This window comes from Phaenicophaeus curvirostris, chromosome 1 (genome assembly GCF_032191515.1).
Source record: "Phaenicophaeus curvirostris isolate KB17595 chromosome 1, BPBGC_Pcur_1.0, whole genome shotgun sequence".
NCBI lineage: Eukaryota > Metazoa > Chordata > Aves > Cuculiformes > Cuculidae > Phaenicophaeus > Phaenicophaeus curvirostris.
The window spans coordinates 240,822-264,899 of record NC_091392.1 but is presented as its reverse complement, the minus strand read 5'-3'; the positions used below and the strand labels follow the sequence as shown (position 1 = coordinate 264,899).

General features: G+C 57.4%; 2 protein-coding genes across 3 annotated transcripts in view; one reads left to right on the top strand and one right to left on the bottom strand.

Annotated features, from left to right (window-relative positions):
- Positions 1-14,400, bottom strand: part of DENND6B (DENN domain containing 6B) — a 29,956-nt gene extending 15,556 nt beyond the window's left edge. For both annotated transcript variants that reach the window (XM_069862534.1, XM_069862618.1), the window contains exons 1-9: positions 14,219-14,400; positions 7,120-7,158; positions 6,990-7,032; positions 5,888-6,000; positions 4,459-4,539; positions 3,035-3,140; positions 1,599-1,678; positions 1,277-1,339; positions 423-478 (exon numbers count right to left, since the gene is read on the bottom strand). In XM_069862534.1, the coding sequence (XP_069718635.1) occupies positions 423-478; positions 1,277-1,339; positions 1,599-1,678; positions 3,035-3,140; positions 4,459-4,539; positions 5,888-6,000; positions 6,990-7,032; positions 7,120-7,158; positions 14,219-14,386 (749 nt within the window). In that variant the 5' untranslated portion in view covers positions 14,387-14,400. The remainder of the gene's footprint in view (positions 1-422; positions 479-1,276; positions 1,340-1,598; positions 1,679-3,034; positions 3,141-4,458; positions 4,540-5,887; positions 6,001-6,989; positions 7,033-7,119; positions 7,159-14,218) is intronic.
- An 8,137-nt stretch (positions 14,401-22,537) lies between these two features.
- PPP6R2 (protein phosphatase 6 regulatory subunit 2) overlaps positions 22,538-24,078 on the top strand; it is an 83,128-nt gene continuing 81,587 nt past the window's right edge. Inside the window, exon 1 of the mRNA XM_069861212.1 lies at positions 22,538-22,738. The gene's annotated coding sequence lies outside the window, so the exon portion shown is untranslated. The remainder of the gene's footprint in view (positions 22,739-24,078) is intronic.

The following is a 24,078-nucleotide window of genomic DNA, read 5'->3' as shown; positions in this document are numbered from 1 at the left end:
ATTCTTCATACTCCACAACAGAACGCCACGCGTCTTTAACCAATTTCCACGTTTAAAGGAAACGCTTTAAGTGCTGTAAAGCAACCTGCTGGTCATAGTGCTCTCGGCGTGTTTTCATTAGTAAATTGTGTGTGGATTCCAGCGTATTCACAGCCATTAGAACAGCGCCCACAACACCCAAAAGCTTGGTTCAAGCATGCAATGTCAACGCTTCAGAGCTTAAGCTGAGGTCAGGAAAAGAAACCAGGGCACAGGGTTTGTGTTAGGGGCAGCGCACACAGGTTTAAACACCACACAAGCTCCACAAGCCTAGTATTCTAAATAAAACTCAGTAATTTGTGATTCCTCGTCATCCCTATGATTTACAGGCTATTCTGAGCAGGGAGAGGGAAAGCAGATGGAGAGGAGAGGGTTGCTCTCACCTGAAAAGATCCAGTTCATGGATACTGGGGAGAACCAGAGGGGCTGGTAACAGATTCTAAATGAAGAAGGGAAAACAAATAAAACAACCCAAAACTGTTAGTAAATGGAAGCATCCCGACTGCAGCACCATCCAAAGTGACACCAGTCACACAGCAGCTCCCACTACAACAAGCACAAAAAGAAGAGAACGAGGTTAATGCTCGGAGGTAGGAGCCAGGACCAGATCTGGATTGAGCATCCAAGGTCCAAATGAATTCCCTTTGTTAGAAGACAGCCAAGAATCCCTCGTTCCCAGGTGTGAAATCCTTCCTGTGCCTGCTCCTTTATCTTCTAGAGCTCCCTCTGGCGCAAAGCAGAGCAGAAGATAGAGACAGAGACAGGAAGGGTTGGCCAGGTGGGTACCAAAAGCTGCGAAAGACGAGATCTCGATTCAAAGGAAAGAAACAGGGCAAAGATCAAATGAACAAGAATCAAAATGGAAGCGGAATCAAAGCAGCAAAGATGCTCAGACAGGCAAACGCTGCGAAACAGCCCAGCAGGCTGAGGCAGGGGCGCGCGGAGACCTGCCTACGCAGGAATTCTCAGGAAAGGCAAAGGAGAATAAAAACTGTGAGAACAATGGACACGCAAAGCTTGAAGCACCCAAACTCTGCACAGAGAGGCCTGTTTTGAAAGACACAGGCATGGCAGGTGCTGTTTGAACCAGATGGGCAGCTGAAATCACGTTAATCCCAGGCTAAAGTGGTTTCAAACAGGCTGAGGGTAGAAGAGTTCCAGTTCTTCTCCCTCCTCCTGTATTAGTTGCCAAGATTCTGCTCATCGCTGGCTTGTGTCATGTCACAACTTAGCTCACCTCTTGATTGAACTGCTTCACCGGGCTCGATCCGGGCTTATCCACCCTCGATGGGATCCTCACCTAGAAAACAAATAAGGACTGACATTATCCAGGGAGACAGAATCAATTTGCCTGCACACACGCTTTACTTTCGTCCCTAATAACCTTCCACATGAGAAAGCTTCCCCAATTATCCATTCAAACCGTAGAGAGGTCAAAAACAAAGGGAAAAACTCTAGATTAAACAGCAAACTTCACATTCAGAAGGAAAGGATGGACGCGTTGCGCTGTCCAGCTCGCCTCAGCCCGGTGCCGAGTACAGATCATCGGCAACGAGTACCTGAATGACGACTCCCATCACCGGCAGGTTCAGGGTCTGTCCTGGCACAGGAGGCGGCCACTGATCGATCTCGTTGCACACTGCAGGGACAGGGGTACAGAAAAGAGGGGAATCGGAAGGTCAGCGCAGCTAATTCGGCCCCTCCTCTCAGTTCTGCCCATCGTACTCACTCGATCCGTGCCTCCCTACTTACAAACACACATGACAGAGAGTCGTGTGAGTGCTGGGTCCAGCCCTGGTCAATGTCTTTATCAGTGACCTGGATGAAGGCTCTGAGCGCACCCTTAGTGAGTTTGCGGGTGACACTAAGCTGGGTGGGAGCTGGATCTGCTGGAGGGTCGGGAGGCTCCAAAGGGACCTGAACAGGCTGGATCCATGGGCTGAGACCAACGGGATGAGGGTTAACGAGGCCAAATGGCGGGTCCTGCCCTTGGGGCACAACAACCCTGGGCAGCTCCAGCCTAGGAGAAGGCTGGCTGGAAAGTGCCTGGAGGAGAAGGACCTGGGGGGGTTGGTTGAACAGGAGCCAGCAGGGGCCCAGGGGGCCAAGAAGGCCAAGGGCATCTTGGCTTGGATCAGAGCCGGCGTGGCCAGCAGGGCCAGGGAGGTTCTTCTCCCTCTGGCCTCGGCCCTGGGGAGACCGCTCCTCGAATCCTGGGGTCAGTGCTGGGCCCCTCCCCACCAGAAGGATGTTGAAGCTCTGGAGCGAGTGCAGAGAAGAGCAACGGAGCTGGGGAAGGGGCTGGAGAAGAAGCCTGAGGGCCCTGGGGGTGTTTAGGCTGGAGAAGAGGAGGCTGAGGGGAGACCTCATTGCTCTCTCCAACTCCCTGAGAGGAGGTTGTGGAGAGGAGGGAGCTGGGCTCTTCTCCCAAGGGCCAGGGGACAGGACGAGAGGGAATGGCCTCAAGCTCCACCAGGGGAGGCTCAGGCTGGACATCAGGAGGAAATATTTCCCAGGAAGGGTGATTGGTCCCTGTCCGAGGCTGCCCAGGGAGGGGGTTGAGTCCCCTTCCCTGGAGGGGTTTAAGGGCCGGGTGGCCAAGGTGCTGAGGGACATGGGTTAGTGATTGATGGGGGTGGTTGGGCTCGATGATCCGGTGGGTCTTTTCAACCTAGTGATCCTGTGAAGCTCAAGTCAGACACCAGACCTAGATAGATATATAGGATTCACAGTTTTTTCCCCTCTCTAGGAATAAACTTTATACAAAGCTGAGAGCATCACCCATTCAGGCTGTCAAACATTTGCTATTCACGCAGCCTTTCCTGTGGTTCAAGGGTTTGCCAAGCCAACCACTTGGGTGAAAGTTCTTCCCAGCCAAAATTTGTTCCAGAATGAATTAATTTGGAACATTTCAGCCGTCCTTCAGGAGCCTCCTGATAAAATCTCTGCAAGATCTCAACGTGCAAGCTCTCTCCTCCCGAATCCGACTGCTCACCGGCCTCCAAGCACGGCTCCAGCTTGTCGAAGTATTCCGGAGCGATCAGCTGCAGCAGCGACTGGAACAAATTCACATACGGAAGGCGTGACACCAGCACCAGAGACTGAAAGAAAAGGGACATTTAAGAGTCAGAGACACCCTGATATGATAATTTCTGGCACAGCTTCTGTTTACACTGTGTACGAGAGGGCTGTACTGAAAAAATACATCATCAAGAACAAGAAGCGGCACTTTTAGGGGTGGAATTCTTGCTAGATGCTCAGTCGTTGAGCTTTGGGAAGGCCTGGGTGAACACAAAGGCAAGGAGGTTTTTGTTTAAGGAATAAGCCCAGCTGGTGGCTTCTCTCTGGAATCCTCAGCAGAAGAAGGAGAGGGAGCTCTTGGAATGGGTCCAGAGGAGGCTCCAAGGATGATGCGAGGGCTGGAGAACCTCCCGTCCGAGGACAGGCTGAGAGAGTTGGGGTTGTGGAGAAGAGAAGGCTCCGAGGAGACCTTAGAGAGACCTTCCAGAACCTGAAGGGGCTCCAGGAAAGCTGGGGAGGGGCTGTTCACAAAGGCTTGTGGGGATGGGACGAGGGGCAATGGGGATAAACTGGAGAGGGGCAGAGTTAGACTGGACAGGAGGAAGAATTTCTTCCTCATGAGGATGATGAGGAACTGGCTCCAGTTGCCCAGGGAAGCTGTGGCTGCCCCATCCCTGGAGGTGTTCAAGGCCAGGTTGGATGGGCCCTTGGGCCGCTTGATCCAGTGCGAGGTGTCCCTGCCCATGGCAGGGGGGTCGGAACTGGATGGGCTTTAAGGTCCCTTCTAACCCGAACCATTCTATGAACGGCCTCAAGTTGCACCAGGGGAGGGTTAGATGGGATATCGGGGAAAAATTTCTTTACTGAAAGAGCAATGAAGACCTGACAGAGGCCACCCAGGGCAGTGGTGGAGTTCCCATTCCCAGAGGGGTTCAAAAACCACGTGGCCGTGGCACTTTGGGCCTTAGTTTAGTCAGCACAGTGGGGTTGGACTGGATAAGCGTGGAGGTCCTTCTGAACCTTAATGATTCTAGGATTCGAAGATGAAAACAGTAATGAGAGAGGGCTGAGGTGTAACCAGCGCAGGCAGCAATAACCCAGCGTATCCTCTCGCTGCCTGCAACACCAAAGCAGAGGTTGAAGCAAACATCTGCTACTCCAGCATCCCACGATTCAGAGAGCACGTCACCGCTCGGGTGATTAACGCAAGCCAACCGCATCCAATTTGTTTGGAATTACGTTTTCCACATATTCCTCTTCTCTCCAACCTTTGGTGTTTCCTGCAGAAACGCCGTGGGGGTCACGTAGGACGCGGTGTTGTTTTCCAGCTCTGGAAAGGTTCTGGTTTATAGCCATGAAGCATTTGGGGGCAGCAAGCGCTCTGGTTGCAGTACTCACCTTCTGAAAATAACCTCTCTTCATGGAGCTGTCCTTGACCTGCCTGAAGTACACGTAGCCGAAGTAATGAGCCGATTCCCACTGTGAGAGACACGGAAAAAGCTGTTAGGGTCCGATCACCAGCCTCTCCCCCCGGCTCCCCTTCACCAGTCACCCACGCTCCGCAAACTGGGAGGTTTGACCAAATAGGAAGAGAGAGGAATCATGGAATAGCTTGAGTTGGAAGGGACCTTGAAGATCATCCGGTTCCAACCCCTCTGCCAAGGGCAGGGACACCTCTCGCTGGATCAGGGTGATCAAAGCCTCATCCAACCTGGCCTTGAACCCCTCCAGGGATGGGGCAGCCACAGCTTCTCTGGGAAACCTGTTCCAGGGCCTCCAAACCTTCATCATGAAGAAATTCCTCCTCATGTCCAGTTTAAATCCACCCCTTTCCAGTTTATCCCCTTTGCTCCTCGTCCCATCCCCACAAGCCTTTGTGAACAAGTCCCTCCTCAGCTTTCCTGGAGCCCCTTCAGGTACTGGAAGCTGCTCTAAGGTCTCCTTGGATCCTTCTCTTCTCAAAGGCTGAACCAGCCCAACTCTCTCACCCTGTCCTGAGATGGGAGGCGCTCCAGCCCAGGATGAAGACCAAAGCTGCATGTTGCTTCCACCACAGCATCCAGGAAAAGAGACAGATGCCGTACAAATCCCCAGCAATCATCCCAAACACGTTCCACATTCTTAGTTCCCACAGACATCCAGGAGGAAGGACAGTTACCAGCGCCCAACGCAAAAACCATCCTTAACATCATTTTCTGAAGCCCCACAGGCCCCACAGCTGCAGGCACCTTTGTCTTCTCAGATATTATTTTTACACAACAGAATCCAGGGACTCTGGATTCTTCACTGATCACTCAGAGTCATGGAATCAAGGAATGGGTTGGGTTGGAAGGGACCTCAAAGCCCATCCAGTTCCAACCCCCCTCCCACTGGATCAGGTTGCTCCAAGTCCCATCCTGGGCTGAATACTTTCTCCTCTTCAGTCTACAACTATCTGAAAGGTTGTAGAGAGGTGGGTGCTGGCCTCTTCTTCCAAGTGACAGGTGATAGGACAAAAGGGAATGGCCTCAAGTTCCACCAGGGCAGGTTCAGGCTGGACAGCAGGAAAAATTTCTTCACCAAAAGGGTTCTCAGGCCCTGTCCGAGGCTGCCCAGGGAGGTGGTGGAGTCTCCATCCATGGAGGGGTTTAAAAGACAAGGAGATGAGGAGCTCAGGGAATCTGGTTTAGTGGTGGGTAGGGATGGTTGGACTTGATGATCTCAAAGGTCTTTTCCAACCAAGTGATTCTACGATTCTGACTCTTCCTGTGGCCAGAGAAAATGAATATTTTGTGCATAGAAAATAAATCAGAACTACATTTGGCTTTTAAGCAGTAACACAACGGACCTGGAGCGTTAGAGGCGCTTCTCTGTTGTATTCGCCATCATCCTCGTACTGAGTGCTCCGCTGTCCCCGGGACTGACGAAGGCGGAAGCTAAACTGGGTGTCCCCCAGGCCACCTGAGACAGAGAAGATCACAAAAGGCTCAGGAAGAAGTTTCGGTAAAGAGAAAGGTGGAAACGGGCGAATCTGAAACGCTGACATAAACACGGATGCTGAGGAGCAAGGAGTTGAAAACCTGAAAATGAAGTGGAGAGTAGCAGCATAAAAAAAAAACCTCAAATCCCAGTGTGAGACAGGAAGAACACGCAGCAGAACACAAGAACTGGTGTCATTAATGGCCTCAGGTTGCACCAGGGGACGTTTAGGCTGGCTAATAGGAAAAATTCCTTCGTGGAAAGGGCCGCAGGCACTGGGAGAAGCTGCCTGGGGCAGTGATGGAGTGACAATCCCTGGAGGGGTTTAAAAGTCACGTGGATGTGGTGCTTAGGGACATGGTTTAGTGATAGGAATGGTTGGACTTGATGATCCAGTGGGTCTCTTCCAACCTGGTGATTCTATGATTCTATGATTCTATGGTTTAACGGTGGGGTTGGCAGTGCTGGGTTTACAGCCGGACTTAATGGTTTTAAAGGTCTTTTCCAACCTAAATGAGTCCATGATTCTGTGATTAAGCTAATCCCTGCCAAGGAAACACAGAGACATCGGCCAGTATCTTCTACCCTGAGCTCCAGGCACCTCTTCCCATCCACCCTGCTGAAAAACCTCCAAGAAGCCTTAATCCCAGACCAGAGAAGAACAGAGGGGACAATCCCCTCCCTCCCTGCTGGCCACGTTCTTTGGATGCAGCCCAGGACATGGGTGGCCTCCTGGTCTGCGAGTGCACGTTGCCGGCTCATGTTGAGCTTCTCATTGACCAGCACCCCAAGTCCTTCTCCTCAGGGCTACTCTCAAATCACATCATCCTCCATCGTGTACTGAAATCAGGGATTACCCCGACCCAGGTGCAGGACCTTGCACTTGATCTTGTAGAACCTCAAGGGGTTCTCACAGCCCCATTTCTCCATTTAACAGCAACAAACAGGCAGGGCCAGCAGGTGAGACCTACCTGAGTAGGAGTCAGGAAAGGATAAGTAGCAGATACTCGTTTTCTGCAACGAAGAAAACCACACAGTAAGAAAACCTCCTTCCCGGCTGTTGAGTGGCTCTAAAATAGGAGTCAAAAAAGAAGTCCTCACCTCTTTCTCCGTTAGCCTGGACTCATAAGGATATACCAGCTGCAGAGAGACAAGAGCCAAGGAGTCAAACACTGCTCCCCATGAGTTCTGCATCAATCCATAAACACCATTTCCATGCAACAAACACCTTGTTTTTCCCAAATTAATGCGTCCTACAGAAGGTGCATCCCCCACTTCAGCAAGCTGAGCCACTGCAGAACTTGTGTTGATCCCAGCGGAGGTGGGGATGGACCGACCAGCTCATATTTTATTGGGATTTTAACTTGGCAGTCAATATAGAATCATAGAATCACCAGGTTGGAAGAGACCCACAGGATCATCGAGTCCAACCATTCCTACCAAACACTAAACAATGTCCCTCAGCACCTCGGCCACCCGGCCCTTAAACCCCTCCAGGGAAGGGGACTCAACCCCCTCCCTGGGCCTGAGAACCCTCTCAGGGAGTTGGAGAGAGCAACGAGGTCTCCCCTCAGCCTCCTCTTCTCCAGCCTAAACACCCCCAGGGCCCTCAGGCTTCTTCTCCAGCCCCTTCCCCAGCTTCGTTGCTCTTCTCCAGACGTGCTCCAACATCTCAAGGTCTTTCTTGTGGGGAGGGGCCCAGCACTGACCCCAGGATTCGAGGAGCGGTCTCCCCAGGGCCGAGGCCAGAGGGAGAAGAACCTCCCTGGCCCTGCTGGCCACGCCGGCTCTGCTCCAAGCCAAGATGCCCTTGGCCTTCTTGGCCCCCTGGGCCCCTGCTGGCTCCTGTCCAACCAACCCCCCCAGGTCCTTCTCCTCCAGGCCCTTTCCAGCCAGCCTTCTCCTAGGCTGGAGCTGCCCAGGGTTGTTGTGCCCCAAGGGCAGGACCCGCCCTTTGGCCTCGTTAACCCTCATCCCGTTGGTCTCAGCCCGTGGGTCCAGCCTGTTCAGATCCCTTTGCAGAGCCTCACTGCACCAACAGCTCCACAACCCACCTGGTACCTGTTCTGTACCGATGGCTGAGGGCAAATGTCTGTTTTCTGTAAAGCCGGCAGGAGAGGACTTTGCCAAAGCTACTTGAAATGACATTAAACTATAACTTACTCATCAAGCTCAAGCCTAGAAAGAGTAAATATTAAATTCTGCACCTAAATACACGTTTAAACATCACCCAAAATTATGTCCAATGTAGAAAGTTGTGGATTTTGTGGTTTTAGAATCACAAAATGGGTTGGGTTGGAGAGGACCGCAAAGTTCATCCAGTTCCAACCCCCCAGCCATGGGCAGGGACACCTCCCACTGGATCAGGCTGCTCAAAGCCCCATCCAACCTGGCCTTCAACACCTCCAAGGATGGGGCAGCCACAGCTTCCCTGGGAAACCTGGGCCAGGGCCTCCCCACCTTCATCATGACGAATTTCTTCCTAATGTCTGATCTAAATCTTCCCCATCCCAATTTAAAGTTGTTCCCCCTCATCCTATCACCACAAGCCTTTGGGAAAAGTCCCTCCCCAGCTTTCCTGGAGCCCCTTCAGGTGCTGGAAGGTCTCTCTACGGTCTCCTCGGAGCCTTCTCCTCTCCAGGCTCAACAACCCCAACTCTCTCCTTGTGTCCTCGGACGGGAGGTTCTCCAGCCCTCGCATCATCCTTGGAGCCTCCTCTGGCCCCGTTCCAACAGCTCCATCTCCTTCTCCTGCTGAGGATTCCAGCCCTGGCCCCAACCCTCCAGCTGAGGTCTCCCCGAGAGGAGCAGAGGGGACAATCCCCTCCCTCCCTGCTGGCCACGGTCTCTGGATGCAGCCCAGGACACGGGGGGTTTCTGGGCTGCGAGCGCACCTTGTGGCTCCTGTGGAGCTTCTCCTCCCCCATCACCCCAAGTCCTTCTCCTCAAGCTGCTCCCATCACACCATCCCCAGCCTGGACTGAAACTGCGGATTGCCCTGACTCATGTGTAGGACGTTGCCCTCGGCCTTGTAGAACCTCCAGAGGTTCTCCAGCCCCACGTCTCCACCCTGTGACGCGGCCGGCTTGGGTGGCTTTAGATCAGCAGATGAGGAAGGAACTAGGACTGAAAGGCTTGGAAAACAGAGCCCTGCTCCTCAGAGCTTGGCAGCTCCCAGGCAGCGACTCCGCCTCAGGTCAGCGCGAGTCCTCGGGTTCTGAAATCCGGAGCTCTCCTCAGCGCTTGGTTTTCCGACCAGGCTATAAATAGCCAGGGTGGCAGCGTTCCAGAGCGCTGGGAAGTTCACCGAGAGAGCTCGCCTCGCTCCAGCAGTTCCCCACCGGCCCCTTAGCAAGGTCATCTCATCAGCTTGAGGGAGCGAGCCACGCGGAGAATTAAGAAATCACACTGATTAGCCTTCACTTAAAGCTCCTCTGGAAAACAAAAGCTACAAAACCCCAGGAGCGAAATTCTCCCAGCGGCGAAGCGGAGACCGAGGCTTCGAGACGGAGACGTGCGACGGGATGCTTTTCGGAAGCACCACAGGAGAGGACACCCTGCTCTGCCAGCACCATCCCTGCCCCCGGCAACCGCACAAATCCCTGTGGTTCTGACTAATTTAACGATCACGCAGACATTTATTTGGTTAATTGCCATGGAATCACGGCTAGAGCAGGAACAGAGAACTTGAGGTGTGACGTTGACTCCTGGGGAAGCTCAGGAACGTCCCAGCAGCGCGTGTTCTGGGCTGCTTGCTGCTGATCTGAAGTTCCAGAGTTAAGAACAGTCTCCAAGTTCTCCAAGTGTCTTTTCGGGGGGGGTTCTGCAAGGCAGCCAGAGGAGGAGGAGGAGGAAGAGGAGGAAGGAGGAGGAAGAGGAAGGAGAGGAGAGCCTGAGGTTAAAACGTGCAAATGTTGCACTTGGAGATGAGTGAGGAGGAAGGAGGAGGAAGGAGGAGGAGGAGGAAAGAGGAGGAAGGAGGAGGGAGGAGGAGGAGGAAGGGAGGAGGAGGAGGAGGGAGGAGGAGGAGGGAGGAGGAGGAGGGAGGAGGAGGAGGGAGGAGGAGGAGGAGGAGGAGGAGGAGGAGGAGGAAGGAGGAGGAGGAAGGAGGAGGAGGGAGGAGGAGGAGGGAGGAGGAGGAGGAGGAGGAGGAGGAGAGGAAGGAGGAGGAAGGAGGAGGAAGGAGGAGGAAGGAGGAGGAGGAGGAGGAAGGAGGAGGAAGGAGGAGGAAGGAGGAGGAGGAGGAAGGAGGAGGAGGAAGGAGGAGGAGGAAGGAGGAGGAGGAGGAAGGAGGAGGAGGAAGGAGGAGGAGGAAGGAGGAGGAGGGAGGAGGAGGAGGGGAGGAGGAGGAGGGAGGAGGAGGAGGAGAGGAGGAAGGAGAGAGAGGGGAGCCTGAGGTTACAAGGTGCAAATGTTGCACTTGGAGATGAGTGATGAGGAGGAAGGAGGAGGAAGGAGGAGGAAGGAGGAGGAAGGAGGAGGAAGGAGGAGGAAGGAGGAGGAAGGAGGAGGAAGGAGGAGGAAGGAGGAGGAAGGAGACCTTAGAGCGACCTTCCAGTACCTGAAGAGGCTCCAAGAAAGCTGGGGAGGGACTGTTCACCAAGGCTTGGGGTGATGGGACAACAGGGATAAACTGGAGAGGAGCAGAGTTAGACTAGACATAAGGAGGAATTTCTTCATGCTGAGGGTGGGGAGGCTCTGGAACAGGTTTCCCAGGGAAAATGTGGCTGCCCCATCCCTGGAGGGGTTCAAGGCCAGGTTGGATGGAGCCTTGGGTAGCCTGATCCAGTGGGAGGTGTCCCTGCTCATGGCAGGAAGGGTTGGAACTGGATGGGCTTTGAGGTCCCTTCCAACCCAACCCATTCTGTGATTCTCTGATTCCGTGAAAATCACGGCAGGGCTCAGCTCATGCTTTGTCTGGAAAGAATCCTACACACAGGAAAATCTTCAGGAAAAGGTGCACAGAAATCCTGCCGGAGCCAGGGCTTTCCCAGAGCCATGAAGAATTCCTCGGGTTGGATCTTCACATGCCAACGGTGACGCGGAAGCACCGTGCGAGCTCCACCACGGGAGGTTCCCCTGCCTTCCAAGTGGCTTCGCTGGCAGCCCGTGAGGCTGGTAATTCCTCCAAGTTCCTCCAGGAACCCGTAGAGCTCCGCTTAAACCTCTGCGCATGAATCACTCGTCAGAGGGATGCAGGTAGAGCCACAAAACCTGCAGGTAGAGCCACAAAACCTGCAGGTAGAGCCACAAAACCTGCAGGCAGCGCTGCCGAGATCTAATCTCAGGCAGCTACACCGACCCGGCAACGTCCACGGCAAACGTCCCCGGCGCAGGGAGCCAGGAGCGAGGTCCCACAGGGCTGGGGGCCACAGAGGCACTGTTTTCATCCAAAAACCTGCATTGTTTTCATCCAGAAACCTGCAGTTGAGAGCCCAACGCGTACAACTCCCTCTTCTCGCCTGTGGAAATCAGCCGGCTCGGAGAGAAGTGGCGAGAGCTGAACCCGATTAAAAGCAACCGGGGGGAACAGATGGAAACAGGGAACGAGCAGGAAGACAATGATCCTGGCCTGGAGAGGCGCACGCCCTCCTGGGTGGAGAACTGGTTGGCTGGAGGACACAGAGAGTGGTGGGAGATGGAGTTAACTCCAGCTGGAGGCCAGTGACAAGTGGGGTCCCCAGGGCTCAGTGCTGGGTCAATGTCTTTATCAATGACCTGGATGAAGGCATCGAGGGCACCCTGAGCAAGTTTGGAGATGACACTGAGCTGGGTGGGAGCTGGATCTGCTGGAGGGTCGGGAGGCTCCAAAGGGACCTGAACAGGCTGGATCCATGGGCTGAGACCAACGGGATGAGGGTTAACGAGGCCAAAGGGCGGGTCCTGCCCTTGGGGCACAAGAACCCTGGGCAGCTCCAGCCTAGGAGAAGGCTGGCTGGAAAGGGCCTGGAGGAGAAGGACCTGGGGGGGTTGGTTGAACAGGAGCCAGCAGGGCCCAGGGGGCCAAGAAGGCCAAGGGCATCTTGGCTTGGAGCAGAGCCGGCGTGGCCAGCAGGGCCAGGGAGGTTCTTCTCCCTCTGGCCTCGGCCCTGGGGAGAGCGCTCCTCGAATCCTGGGGTCAGTGCTGGGCCCCTCACTCCAAGAAAGACCTTGAGATGTTGGAGCACGTCTGGAGGAGAGCAACGAAGCTGGGGAAGGGGCTGGAGACCAAGCCTGAGGGCCCTGGGGGTGTTTAGCCTGGAGAAGAGGAGGCTGAGGGGAGACCTCATGATTCTATGACTCCATTTCACTGCTGGCTACAGCGACATCTACCCTTTTGCAGACTCACTCCTGGAATGATTTCCTTGGAATTCCCCGTCAGACAGCAACAGCTTCGACTTTTTTATTTTCCTGACCCTATCAAGAGCAGGATCTGGATCCGTATCACACAGAGCCCTGCTCCTTGCTCAAACCCTTCGCTCAGAGACAAAAATCCCACGCTGGAAAACAAAAGGCAAAGCGATGATGGGCTGTGTCATCGCTCAGGTCGGAGGCTGAGATGTTCCCAGTCGCTTATGCCACACGAGAAACATTTTTCCATCGATACTTCCGTAGGCAAAGGAGGAAAAAGGAGGAAAGGCAAAAAAAAGCAGAGAAATCCCTTTCTGGGAATTAACAGATCACATTCCTGCACGTCCCAATCCCCAAGTCCCCTCGTTAGAAAGACAAATGGGCAATAAAACTAGTAAGAAAGCACCTTTATAGCTACAGGTTAAAACCCACCTATGAAGCATTGAATTATAAATGCTAATTATTATCCTAATATTTTTAGCTTTCCCAGGGCAAATCCAGTCTGGTTTTGCAGGAAAGAGTAGAGAGCGTGTGAAACTGCGGTCTCCACCCGTGGTTTTTATTTATTTTCAGGCTTCACAAGGAACACAGCCAAGTATTTAAGGGTACGGAGCGGCAAGAGGCTCACTCGATCCCTGCCGCTTCCCTTCGGAAGCTTCAGCCCAAGGGAAAGCCTCAATCCTCTGCTGAAAAGCTTTAACCTCCTCACACCCAGGCAAAGCGAGGAGCACTCCCCCCCATTCCACAGCAAAAATCACAGAATTTCAGATAATTCCTTAGGACCAGGATAACCCACATGGATCTGGTGCCTTTACACTGTGTTTTCCGGGAACGCCACCAGCCCTGGGTATCTGACTCCCTTCAAACCCTCTTGCAGGGCATCTTCTAAGGAACAGGGAAAAACTCTTCCAGCCCTTCCCTGCTCTCATCTCCTTCCTTATCGCCCTCCTGCCACATCCACCTCCCGACTCCTTCCTTATCACCCCGTCCATGCTTACACGAATCGATGACTCCACTACTTGATTATTTCATTATTCTACAATTTGATAATTCCAGGATTTGACGATTCTACAACTGATGATCCCATGAGCTACGATTCAATGATTCGACGATGCCACGATTCTATGATTCGACAGCTCTACGATTTTATGATTCGATGAGTCTAGGAGTCCTTGTTCCTCTCCCCCCTTTCCTCCCCTTCCTCCTCTTTCCCCCACACCCTCCCTGCTCCCCAATTCTTCCCCTTCCCCCCTTTTTCCTCCTTTTCTCCCCTTTTCTCTAGTTACCCCACCAGCTCCCCCATTTCTCCCCTCTCCCCCCATTTCGCCCTCACCCTCCCTGCTCCCCCTACCCCTCTCCTCGTTCCTCTTCCCCCCCCTTTCCTCCCTTCCTCCTCTTTCCCCCACACTCTCCTGCTCCCCAATTCTTCCCCTTCCCCCCTTTTTCCTCCTCTTTCTCCTTTTCTCTAGTTACCCCCCCAGCTCCCCATTTCCCCCTCACCCTCCCTGCTCCCCCTACCCCTCTCTTTCCTCCCTTTTCCCCCTCTTCCCCTCCTTTCCTCCCCTTCCCCCCCTTTCCCCCCACACCCTCCTGCTCCCCAACTCTTCCTCTTCCCCCCTTTTCTCTAGTTACCCCCCAGCTCCCCATTTCTTTCCTTCTCCCCCCATTCCCCCCCTCACCCTCCCTGCTCCCCCTACCTCCCTGTTCCTCTTCCCCCCCTTTCCTCCCCTTCCCCCCCCTTCCCCCCCTTCCCCCCCTTTCCTCCCCTTCCCCCTATTTCCCCACACCCTCCCTGCTCCCCAACTCTTCCCCTTCCCCCCTTTTCCCTAGTTACCCCCCCCCCTCCCCCCATTCCCCCCCTCCCCGTCACCTCCATGGCCTGTCCCAGCTCCAGGTCGAAGGTCACCACGCACACACACTCGAGCCACGCCGAGAACCGGGCCCAGGGCAGCGGGGACGAGGAAGAAGGAGACGCCGAGGCGGGACCGGGGCCTGCGGGCCGGCGGGGCCGGGGCGAGGCCCGGCTCAGCGCGTCCATGGCAGCGCCGCCACCGGCCCCGCGGCGCCCGCAGCGCCCCCTACGGGCCGGGAGGGCTCACGGCGCCCCCTATGGACTGGGAGGCCCGCAGCGCCCCCTATGGACCGGGAGGACCCGCAGCGCCCCCTATGAACCGGGAGGACCCGCACCGACCCCTACGGACCGGGAGGACCCGCAGCGACCCCTACGGACCGGGAGGCCCGCAGCGCCCCCTATGGACTAGGAGGCCCGCAGCGCCCCCTACGGACCGGGAGGGCCCACAGCGCCCCCTATGGACCGGGAGGGCCCCAGAGACCTCTAGGAGTCAGGAAGGCCCCAGCGCCCCCTATGGACTAGGAGGCCCACAGCGCCCCCTATGGACCGGGAGGCCCACAGCGCCCCCTATGGACCGGGAGGGCCCCAGCGACCTCTAGGAGCCAGAGGGCCGCAGCGCCCCCTACGGGCCGGGAGGGCCCCAGAGACCTCTAGGAGTCAGGAAGGCCCCAGCGCCCCCAGCCCCCAAAGCGCCCCTTAGGGGCAGAGAGGGCCCCAGCGACCCCTATGGACTAGGAGACTCACAGCGCCCCCTATAGGCCGGGAGGCCAACAGTGCCCCCTATGGAGCAGGAAGTCCCCAGCACCCCCTATAGGCTGGGAGGTCCCACGCTGCCCCCTCTCTTGGCCTCGCCCCACAGCGCCCCCTATGGGCCGAGAGGTCCCACACTGCCCCCCGCCCCTTCACTGTCATCACCCCACATAGAATCGTGGAGTAGTTTGGGTTGGAAGGGACCGTAAAGCCCATCCAGTCCCACCCCTGTCGTGGGCAGGGACACCTACCGCTGGATCAGGGGCTCCAAGCCCCATCCAACCTGGCCTTGAACCCCTCCAGGGATGGGGCAGCCACCACTTCCCTGAGAAACCTGTTCCAGGGCCTCCTCACCATCATCATGAAGAAATTCCTCCTCATGTCCAGTCTAAGTCTGCCCCTCTCCACTTTCCCCCTCCTCCCATCACTCCAAGCCTTTGGGAACAGTCCCTCCCCAGCTTTCCTGGAGCCCCTTCAGGTGCTGGAAGGTCTCTCTAAGGTCTCCTCGGAGCCTTCTCTTCTCCACAACCCCAACTCTCCCAGCCTGTCCTCGGACGGGAGGTTCTCCAGCCCTCGCATCATCCTTGGAGCCTCCTCTGGCCCCGTCCCAACAGCTCCATCTCCTTCTCCTGCTGAGGATTCCAGCCCTGGCCCCAACCCTCCAGCTGAGGTCTCCCCGAGAGGAGCAGAGGGGACAATCCCCTCCCTCCCTGCTGGCCACGGTCTCTGGATGCAGCCCAGGACACGGGGGGTTTCTGCGCTCCGAGCCCCATCCAACCTGGCCTTCAACACCTCCAGTGATGGGGCAGCTGAGTTCATCCCATGGGCTCCCAGTGGCTCCCAGTCCTGTGCCCGCTGCTGGGCTCTGCCTCTGGCTTCACGGTGGCCACCGGGCTCACCCCTGGGCTCGGGGAAATTGCTGACCTTGTCCCACGGGCTCACGGTGGCCACGGCACCTGACCCATGGGCTCAGGTGGGCTGGGAGCGGTGTGGGTTGGCTGCTGGTGAGGGGCTGGAAGGCGCCCAGCAGGTCCCTGCTTTGCACAGGGAGGCAGGCGGCAGCCAAAGTAAACGGCCAAGGGTCAACCGGGGCCGTAACGACCTCAGTTGTGTTGGATTTAAGGCACGTGAACTCTGTGGCACGAGCTCCTTCCCTCAGCTCTCGGGGCAGGAGGACACTGCGTCCAAAGCCGTGGGACCTGCAGGGTGAGGGAGAGGATTCTGCCCCTCTGTTCCTCTCCGGCGAGACCAAACCTGGAGTCCTGTGTCCAGTTTTGGAGTCCTGAGCACACGAAGGACACGGAGCTGTTGGATCAAGTCCAGAGGAGGCCACGGAGATGATCTGAGGGCTGGAGAAGCTCTGCTCTGAGGACAGGCTGGGAGAGCGGGTGTTATCCAGCCTGAAGAAAAGGGGGCTGTGGGGAGACCTCGGAGCAGCTTCAAGTCGGGAAAGGGGCTCCAGGAAAGCTGGGGAGGGGCTCTTGATCAGGGAGGGCAGGGATAGGATGAGGTGGAATGGTTTTAAGTTGAAAGAGGAGAGGTTGAGGTGACATCTTAGGAAGAAATGTTTTTCTGTGAGGGTTGGGAGGCCCAGGTCGCCCGGAGAAATCGTGGTGTGAGGGAACGTCTCCATCGCAAACCTCCCCAGGGGCACAGGAGGTGCTCAGCGCCAGCCTGCATGAGTCCAGCCTGCTGCAGGTTCTCCTCCTTCCCCTCTCTCTTCGCAGTGCCCTCAGCCTTCATCGGCTCCGGGGCCGAGCCTGGCTGAGCAGCAGCCTAGAAATAAATCAGAACAAAAAGGGAGAGGGTTTTCACCAAACCCTCGGGGAACCTGCCACAGAACCGTCTTTTCTTCCTGGTCTTGGAGCATTTCCTAGGTCATAGAACCATGGAACAGGTTGGGTTGGAAGGGACCTTGAAGCCCAGCCAGCTCCGACGCCCCTGCCATGGGCAGGGACACCTCCCACTGCATCAGGGTGATCAAAGCCCCATCCAACCTGGCCTTGAACACCTCCAGGGATGGGGCAGCCACAGCTTCCCTGGGAAACCTGTTCCAGGGTCTCCTCATCCTCATCGTGAAGAAATTCCTCCTGATGGCCAGTCTAACTCTGCCCCTCTCCAGTTTATCCCCATTACCCCTGGTCCCATCCCCACAAGGCTTTGGGAACAGTCCCTCCCCAGCTTTCCTGGAGCCCCTTCAGGTTCTGGAAGGTCTCTCTAAGGTCTCCTCAGAGCCTTCTCTTCTCCACAACCCCAACTCTCCCAGCCTGTCCTCGGACGGGAGGTTCTCCAGCCCTCGCATCATCCTTGGAGCCTCCTCTGGCCCCGTTCCAACAGCTCCATCTCCTTCTCCTGCTGAGGATTCCAGCCCTGGCCCCAACCCTCCAGCTGAGGTCTCCCCGAGAGGAGCAGAGGGGACAATCCCCTCCCTCCCTGCTGGCCACGCTCTCTGGATGCAGCCCAGGACACGGGGGGTTTCTGGGCTGCGAGCGCACCTTGTGGCTCATATGGAGCTTCTTCTCCCCCAGCCCCCCAAGTCTTTCTCCTCAAGCTGCTCCCATCACACCATCCCCAGCCTGGATTGAAACTGGGGATCACCCTGACTCACATGTAGGATGTTGCCCTTGGCCTTGTTGAACCTCCTGAGGTTCTCCAGCCCCACTTCTCCAGCCTGTCCAGGTCCCTCTGGATCCAACCCGTCCTTCTGGTGTGACAACTGCACCACTCAGCTTGGTGTCATCTGCAAACCTGCTGAGGGTGCACTCAAACTTGCTGAGTAATGGACAGGTACGGTTGGAGTTGATGATCTCAAAGGTCTTTTCCGACCTAATGATTCTATGATTCTCCTTCAACACTGCAGTCAGTTCTTTGCGTTGGACCCTCCTCGTGGTTCAACCACAGTTGAGCCCAGACAAGGCAACTGTGTCACCTCTGCATGAAGGAACAAACCCCACGAGGACGAGGGGTGATGGTCCTGCCGTGTCGTTAACTAAACGATGGTGATGCTGCTGGTGGGAAAACAACAACCCGTGTGGCTGCTGTGTCGTAACACACAGGATATTTGAGGGAAAGCGAGCGTTTGATCCTGACTTTGATATCTCCTGATAATTTGTGCAAGCTGAGGACGTGCCCCAGACCAGTCTTGCTTTCACGTTGTCAAAACACAAAAGCTTTTATAATCCATTTCATAGAATCATAGAATAGTTTCCCGATGGGTTGGAAGGGATCTTAAAGATCATCCAGTTCCACCTCTGGCCGTGGGCAGGGACACCTCCCACTGGATCAGGGTGATTGAAGCTCCATCCGACCTGGCCTTGAACACCTCCAGGGATGGGGCAGCCACAGCTTCCCTGGAAAACCTGTTCCAGGGTCTCCCCACCCTCATGGTGAAGAAATTCCTCCTGATGTCCAGTCTAACTCTGTCCCTCTCCAGTTTATCCCCATTCCATTTTATACCATTTCCTCAGTTTCTCTGAGGAACAGAACCAAGGAGGACGTTCAGCCCGCGTTTCAGGTCCTGGTCCTCTGCTCCTTCAGAGAAAGCTGCAAAGCTTTCAGACCCGGCGTGGCCAGCAGGGCCAGGGAGGTTCTTCTCCCTCTGGCCTCGGCCCTGGGGAGACCGCTCCTCGAATCCTGGGGTCAGTGCTGGGCCCCTCCCCACCAGAAGGATGTTGAGGCTCTGGAGCGAGTGCAGAGAAGAGCAACGGAGCTGGGGAAGGGGCTGGAGAAGAAGCCTGAGGGCCCTGGGGGTGTTTAGGCTGGAGAAGAGGAGGCTGAGGGGAGACCTCATTGCTCTCTCCAGCTCCCTGAGAGGAGGTTGTGGAGAGGAGGGAGCTGGGCTCTTCTCCCAAGGGCCAGGGGACAGGACGAGAGGGAATGGCCTCAAGCTCCACCAGGGGAGGCTCAGGCTGGACCTCAGGTGGAACTTCTTCACCAAAAGGGTCCTCAAGCCCTGTGCGAGGCTGCCCAGGGAGGGGGTTGAGTCCCCTTCCCTGGAGGGGTTGAAGGGCCGGGTGGCCGAGGTGCTGAGGGACACGGGTCAGTGATTGATGGGAATGATTGGACTCGATGATCCATTGGGTCTCTTCCAACCTGGTGATTCCATGATTCTATGACTCTATGAGTCTAGAATTCTATGAGAAGAGGCTTCTCTCCAAGAGAAGAATTTAACCTGCTCGCCATGGAGGGCTGGGTCTTTCCGAGCTTCGGTTTCTTCCTTGCAGCCCCGGGATCTTTTGTGCTCCGGGGCCGTATTTGGGCACTGGAGGTTCTGCAGAACTCAAGAACATTGCAGAGCTGCTCTTCTCCGTCCTCACTGGAGTTCCTGCACGGCTCCTAAGCAACCCTGGTAAATAGAACATTTCGCAACCCTAACCGCGGCCGTTGCTACACTTCCATCTATAATTATCTTTTGCATCAGAGCTCTCCGGAGCGACCAGCCCACCCGATTTCGCAGGGTATTTTGCATTCTGCTCCAGCTTCCTTGCTTTTTCTCTCGCCTTGCCAGTCAGGAGAACATTCCCTGGCCACGAGGAGAAGCAGAACTTCCCTGCAGACCAGAAGAACGTGCCGTGCGCTGCGAGCCAAGAGCTGCTCGCTCGCCAGCCTCCCTCCTCGTCGCTCTTTAGAGGTTCTGGGCGCTCGTCGTTTCAACGAGGCTTTCGAACTTGCCCCCAGAAGGCAGCCAAATAGAATCCTCGATGTTTGGAAAGCCCGATAAACAAATTGGGTTTGGGAAAGGAGCCTGGGACTCCAGCAGAAGGACTGAAAGCTTCTCCCCTCCTCCCTTCAGGACTTGATGCCAGGAGCGGCGCTTGGCGACCCGGCGCTAACGTCTGTTCTAGGCGCTCGCTCGCACTCGGTTTCTAAGCCAGGAATAGAGCTCAGCATTCTTGAGCCTCCACATCCTATTTCTGGCCGCGCAGCCTCCTAGCAAACTACGTGCCTCATCTCACTCCGGGCTTGAATGGTAGCAAGGCTCCAGCTCATTCCTTCTGCTCCTGGAGCTGAGGAGCTGCGCTCAGGGTCTGAAAGCCAAAATACTCAAGATTGCAGGGGCTGGAGGCCCCAGGATCCAAGCTCTGCCCCAGCCGTCGCTGCAGAGATGCTTGGATCGCAATTCCTGGGTTTATGCGTTTCCACCATCCTTCAAATTCAGAGTCGAAGCGTCCTTAGATCAAGGTTGAACGCTCCAAAGAAAGGGGTGAACCCTCGCTGGTCGTCCGGCTACTCACGCAGCGAAGCATCATTTCATGTAGAATCATAGAATCATGGAATCAGCAGGTTGGAAGAGACCCACGGGATCATGGAGTCCAACCATCCCCATCAATCACTAACCCATGTTCCTCAGCACCTCGGCCACCCGGCCCTTCAACCCCTCCAGGGAAGGGGACTCAACCCCCTCCCTGGGCAGCCTCGGACAGGGCTTGAGGACCCTTTTGGTGAAGAAGTTCCACCTGAGGTCCAGCCTGAGCCTCCCCTGGTGGAGCTTGAGGCCATTCCCTCTCGTCCTGTCCCCTGGCCCTTGGGAGAAGAGCCCAGCTCCCTCCTCTCCACAACCTCCTGTGCCAAAACGTCTTGTGGAGCAGGAGTTTGGCCAAGAGCTCGGGGACAGCCAAGCTGCCGTCGTGCCAATCGGTGTCACTGCTTGTATTGTTGGCTCAAACAAGAAGGGATGGGGACAACTTGGAGATGATCCCAACCGTGCGAGCACCCAGCGCAACGACGCGGTCTTGTAGGCGGCCAAAAAGGTCGTTGAAAGGCACAGCATGAGTTCACCACCTGGCGTCGATGAGGAGAGCCCGCGCTGCCATCGTACTCCCACCCTGCTCCCAAAGCTGCGGCGTGGGACGAGCAGCATCTCCAACCCAGCTTTGGGTGGGTCGGCAGCCGAGGGGGCCGTGCGAGGCTCCTCACCGGCCAGGCTGGTGAACAGCTTGGAATCATGGAACGGTTTGGATTGGAAGGGAGGTTAAAGCCCATCCAGTTCCACACCCCTGCCATGGGCAGGGACACCTCCCACTGGATCAGGGTGATCAAAGCCCCATCCAACCTGGCCTTGAACCCCTCCAGGGATGGGGCAGCCACAGCTTCCCTGGGAAACCTCTTCCAGGGTCTCCAGACCCTCAGCATGAAGATTCCTCCTGATGTTCAGCCTGAATCTGCCCCTCTCCAGTTTATCCCCATTCCCCCTCATCCCATCCCCACAAGCCTTTGGGAACAGCCCCTCCCCAGCTTTCCTGGAGCCCCTTCAGACACTGGAAGGTCTCTCTAAGGTCTCCTCGCAGCCTTCTTTTCTCCACAACCCCAACTCTCCCAGCCTGTCCTCGGACGGGAGGTTCTCCAGCCCTCGCATCATCCTTGGAGCCTCCTCTGGCCCCGTCCCAACAGCTCCATCTCCTTCTCCTGCTGAGGATTCCAGCCCTGGCCCCAACCCTCCAGCTGAGGTCTCCCCGAGAGGAGCAGAGGGGACAATCCCCTCCCTCCCTGCTGGCCACGTTCTCTGGATGCAGCCCAGGACACGGGGGGTTTCTGGGCTGCGAGCGCACCTTGTGGCTCCTGTGGAGCTTCTTCTCCCCCAGCCCCCCAAGTCCTTCTCCTCAAGCTGCTCCATCACACCATCCCCAGCCTGGACTGAGATCGGGGTTTGCCCCGACCCAGCTGTAGGACGTTGCCCTTGGCCTGGTTGCACCTCAGGAGGGTCTCTCAGCCCCCACCACAGCCCCAGTGCCCACGCCCACTCCCACCATGGCCACGCCCACCCAGGAGACCCTTCCCCTTGGCCCCGCCCCCTTTCTGGCTCAGCCCAATCATTTTAGCCTCTTCTCCCTTTGGCCCCGCCCCCTCTATGACCTATCCAATCATTTAAACCCCTTCTCCCTTTGGCCACGCCCCCTCCTTGGCCCCACCCAATCATTGTAGCCCCTTCCCCTTGGCCCCGCCCCCTCACTGTATCCACTCAATCATTTTAGCCCCCTCCCCCGCTTGGCCCCTCCCCTCACTTTGGCCGCGCCCCCTCCCTTCCCCCACCCAATCATTTAAGCCCCTTCTCCCTTTGGCCCCGCCCCCTTTCTGGCTCCGCCCAATCATTTTATCCCCTTCTCCCTTTGGCCACGCCCCCTCCCTGGCCCCACAGACTCCTTTTAGCCCCTTCTCCCTTTGGCCACGCCCCCTCTATGACCCCACCCAATCATTTTAGCCCCTTCCCGCTTGGCCCCGCCCCCTCTCTGACCCCACCCAATCATTTTAGCCCCTTCTCCATTTGGCCCCGCCCCCTCCTTGGCTCAGCCCTATAATTTTCTCCCCTTCCCCTTCGGCCCCGCCCCCTCTATGACCTCACCCAATCATTTTAGCCTCTTCCCCCTTGGCCCCGCCCCCTCTTTGACCCCGTCCAATCATTTAAACCCCTTCTCCCTTTGGCCCCGCCCCCTCCCGTTCCCGCCCCCCTCCCCGCCTCCCTTCCCGCCCACGCCCTTTGGCCCCGCCCTCTTCCTCGCCCCGCCCAATCATTTCTCCCCTTCCCCCGCTTAGCCCCGCCCCCTCTCTTCTCCCGCCCAATCGCTTTAGCCCCGCCTCCTCCCCCCCCCCCCCCCCCCCCGCGCGGCGCTGGGCAGCAGCGGGGCCGCCGCCATTTTGGAGGCGCCGCGCTCGCCCTCCACCCGCTGTCAGCGCAGCCCCCGGCGCCGCCCGCCCGCCCCGCCCGGGCCGCGGCCCATGCCCGCCGCTCCGCCGGTCCCCGCAGCCAGGCCCGGCGCCGCGGGGCGGACGGCAGCCCCGCGCCCGCACCAGGTGAGAACCCGCGCCCCGGCCGGGCCCCCCGCGAGCTGTCACCGCCCGCCCACACGCACCGGGAACGGGGGCGGCGGGGAAGGGGGACGGGCGGGAGGCGAGCCGAGCGCCGACCGGGACGGGCTGCGACGGGGAACGGGGCCTGCCGGGCTGAGGCGGCCGAGCGCGGCCTCCGGCGGGGCCTGGGCCGCAGACAACCCGGGCACCGGTAGCACCCGGTAACCGGACCCGCTGGGCCGCCCCGGGACCCCCAGTACATTCGGTGTCTGGCCCTGTTGGGCTGCCCTGGGGCACCGGGACCCCCGGTACATTCGGTGCCGGGTCCTGCTGGGCCACCCCGGGGCACCGGGACCCCCCGGTACATTCGGTGCCGGGTCCTGCTGGGCCACCCCGGGGCACCGGGACCCCCGGTACATTCGGTGCCGGGTCCTGTTGGGGCGCCCCGGGGCACCGGGACCCCCGGTACATTCGGTGCCTGGTCCTGTTGGGGCGCCCCGGGGCACCGGGACCCCCGGTACATTCGGTGCCGGGTCCTGTTAAGCCACCCTGGGACCCCCGGGTCCCCATCCGTGTGTTGCTGCCTGGGGTCCGGGGGTGCCTGGATCCCGGGAGCTGTTGATCACCGGCCCCGTTCCACTGCCTGGATCCCCCTGGATCCCGGGAGCTGTCGATCTTTGCCCCCGTTTCGCTGCCTGGATCCTGCGAGCAGTTGATCACCGGCCCTGTTCTGTTGCCTGGGTCCTGCTGGATCCTGGGACCAGTTGATCATCGGCCCCGTTCCACTGCCTGGATCCCCCTGGATCCCAGGAGCTGTTGATCACCGGCCCTGTTCCACTGCCTGGATCCCCCTGGATGCCGGGACCAGTTGATCCCCAGCCCCGTTCCACTGCCTGGATCCCCCTGGATCCCACGAGCTGTTGATCACTGGCTCTGTTCCACTGCCTGGATCCCCCTGGATGCCGGGACCAGTTGATCACCAGCCCCGTTCCACTGCCTGGATCCCCCTGGATCCCACGAGCTGTTGATCACTGGCTCTGTTCCACTGCCTGGATCCCCCTGGATGCCTGGAGCTGTTGATCTTTGCCCCCATTCTGCTGCCTGGATCCTTGGAGCAGTTGATCACCAGCCCCGTTCCACTGCCTGGATCCCCCTGGATGCCGGGACCAGTCGATCACCAGCCCCGTTCCACTGCCTGGATCCCCCTGGATCCCAGAAGCTGTTGATCTTCGCCCCCGTTCTGCTCCCTGGATGCCGGGACCAGTCGATCCCCAGCCCCGTTCCACTGCCTGGATCCCCCTGGATCCCACGAGCTGTTGGTCACTGGCTCTGTTCCGCTGCCT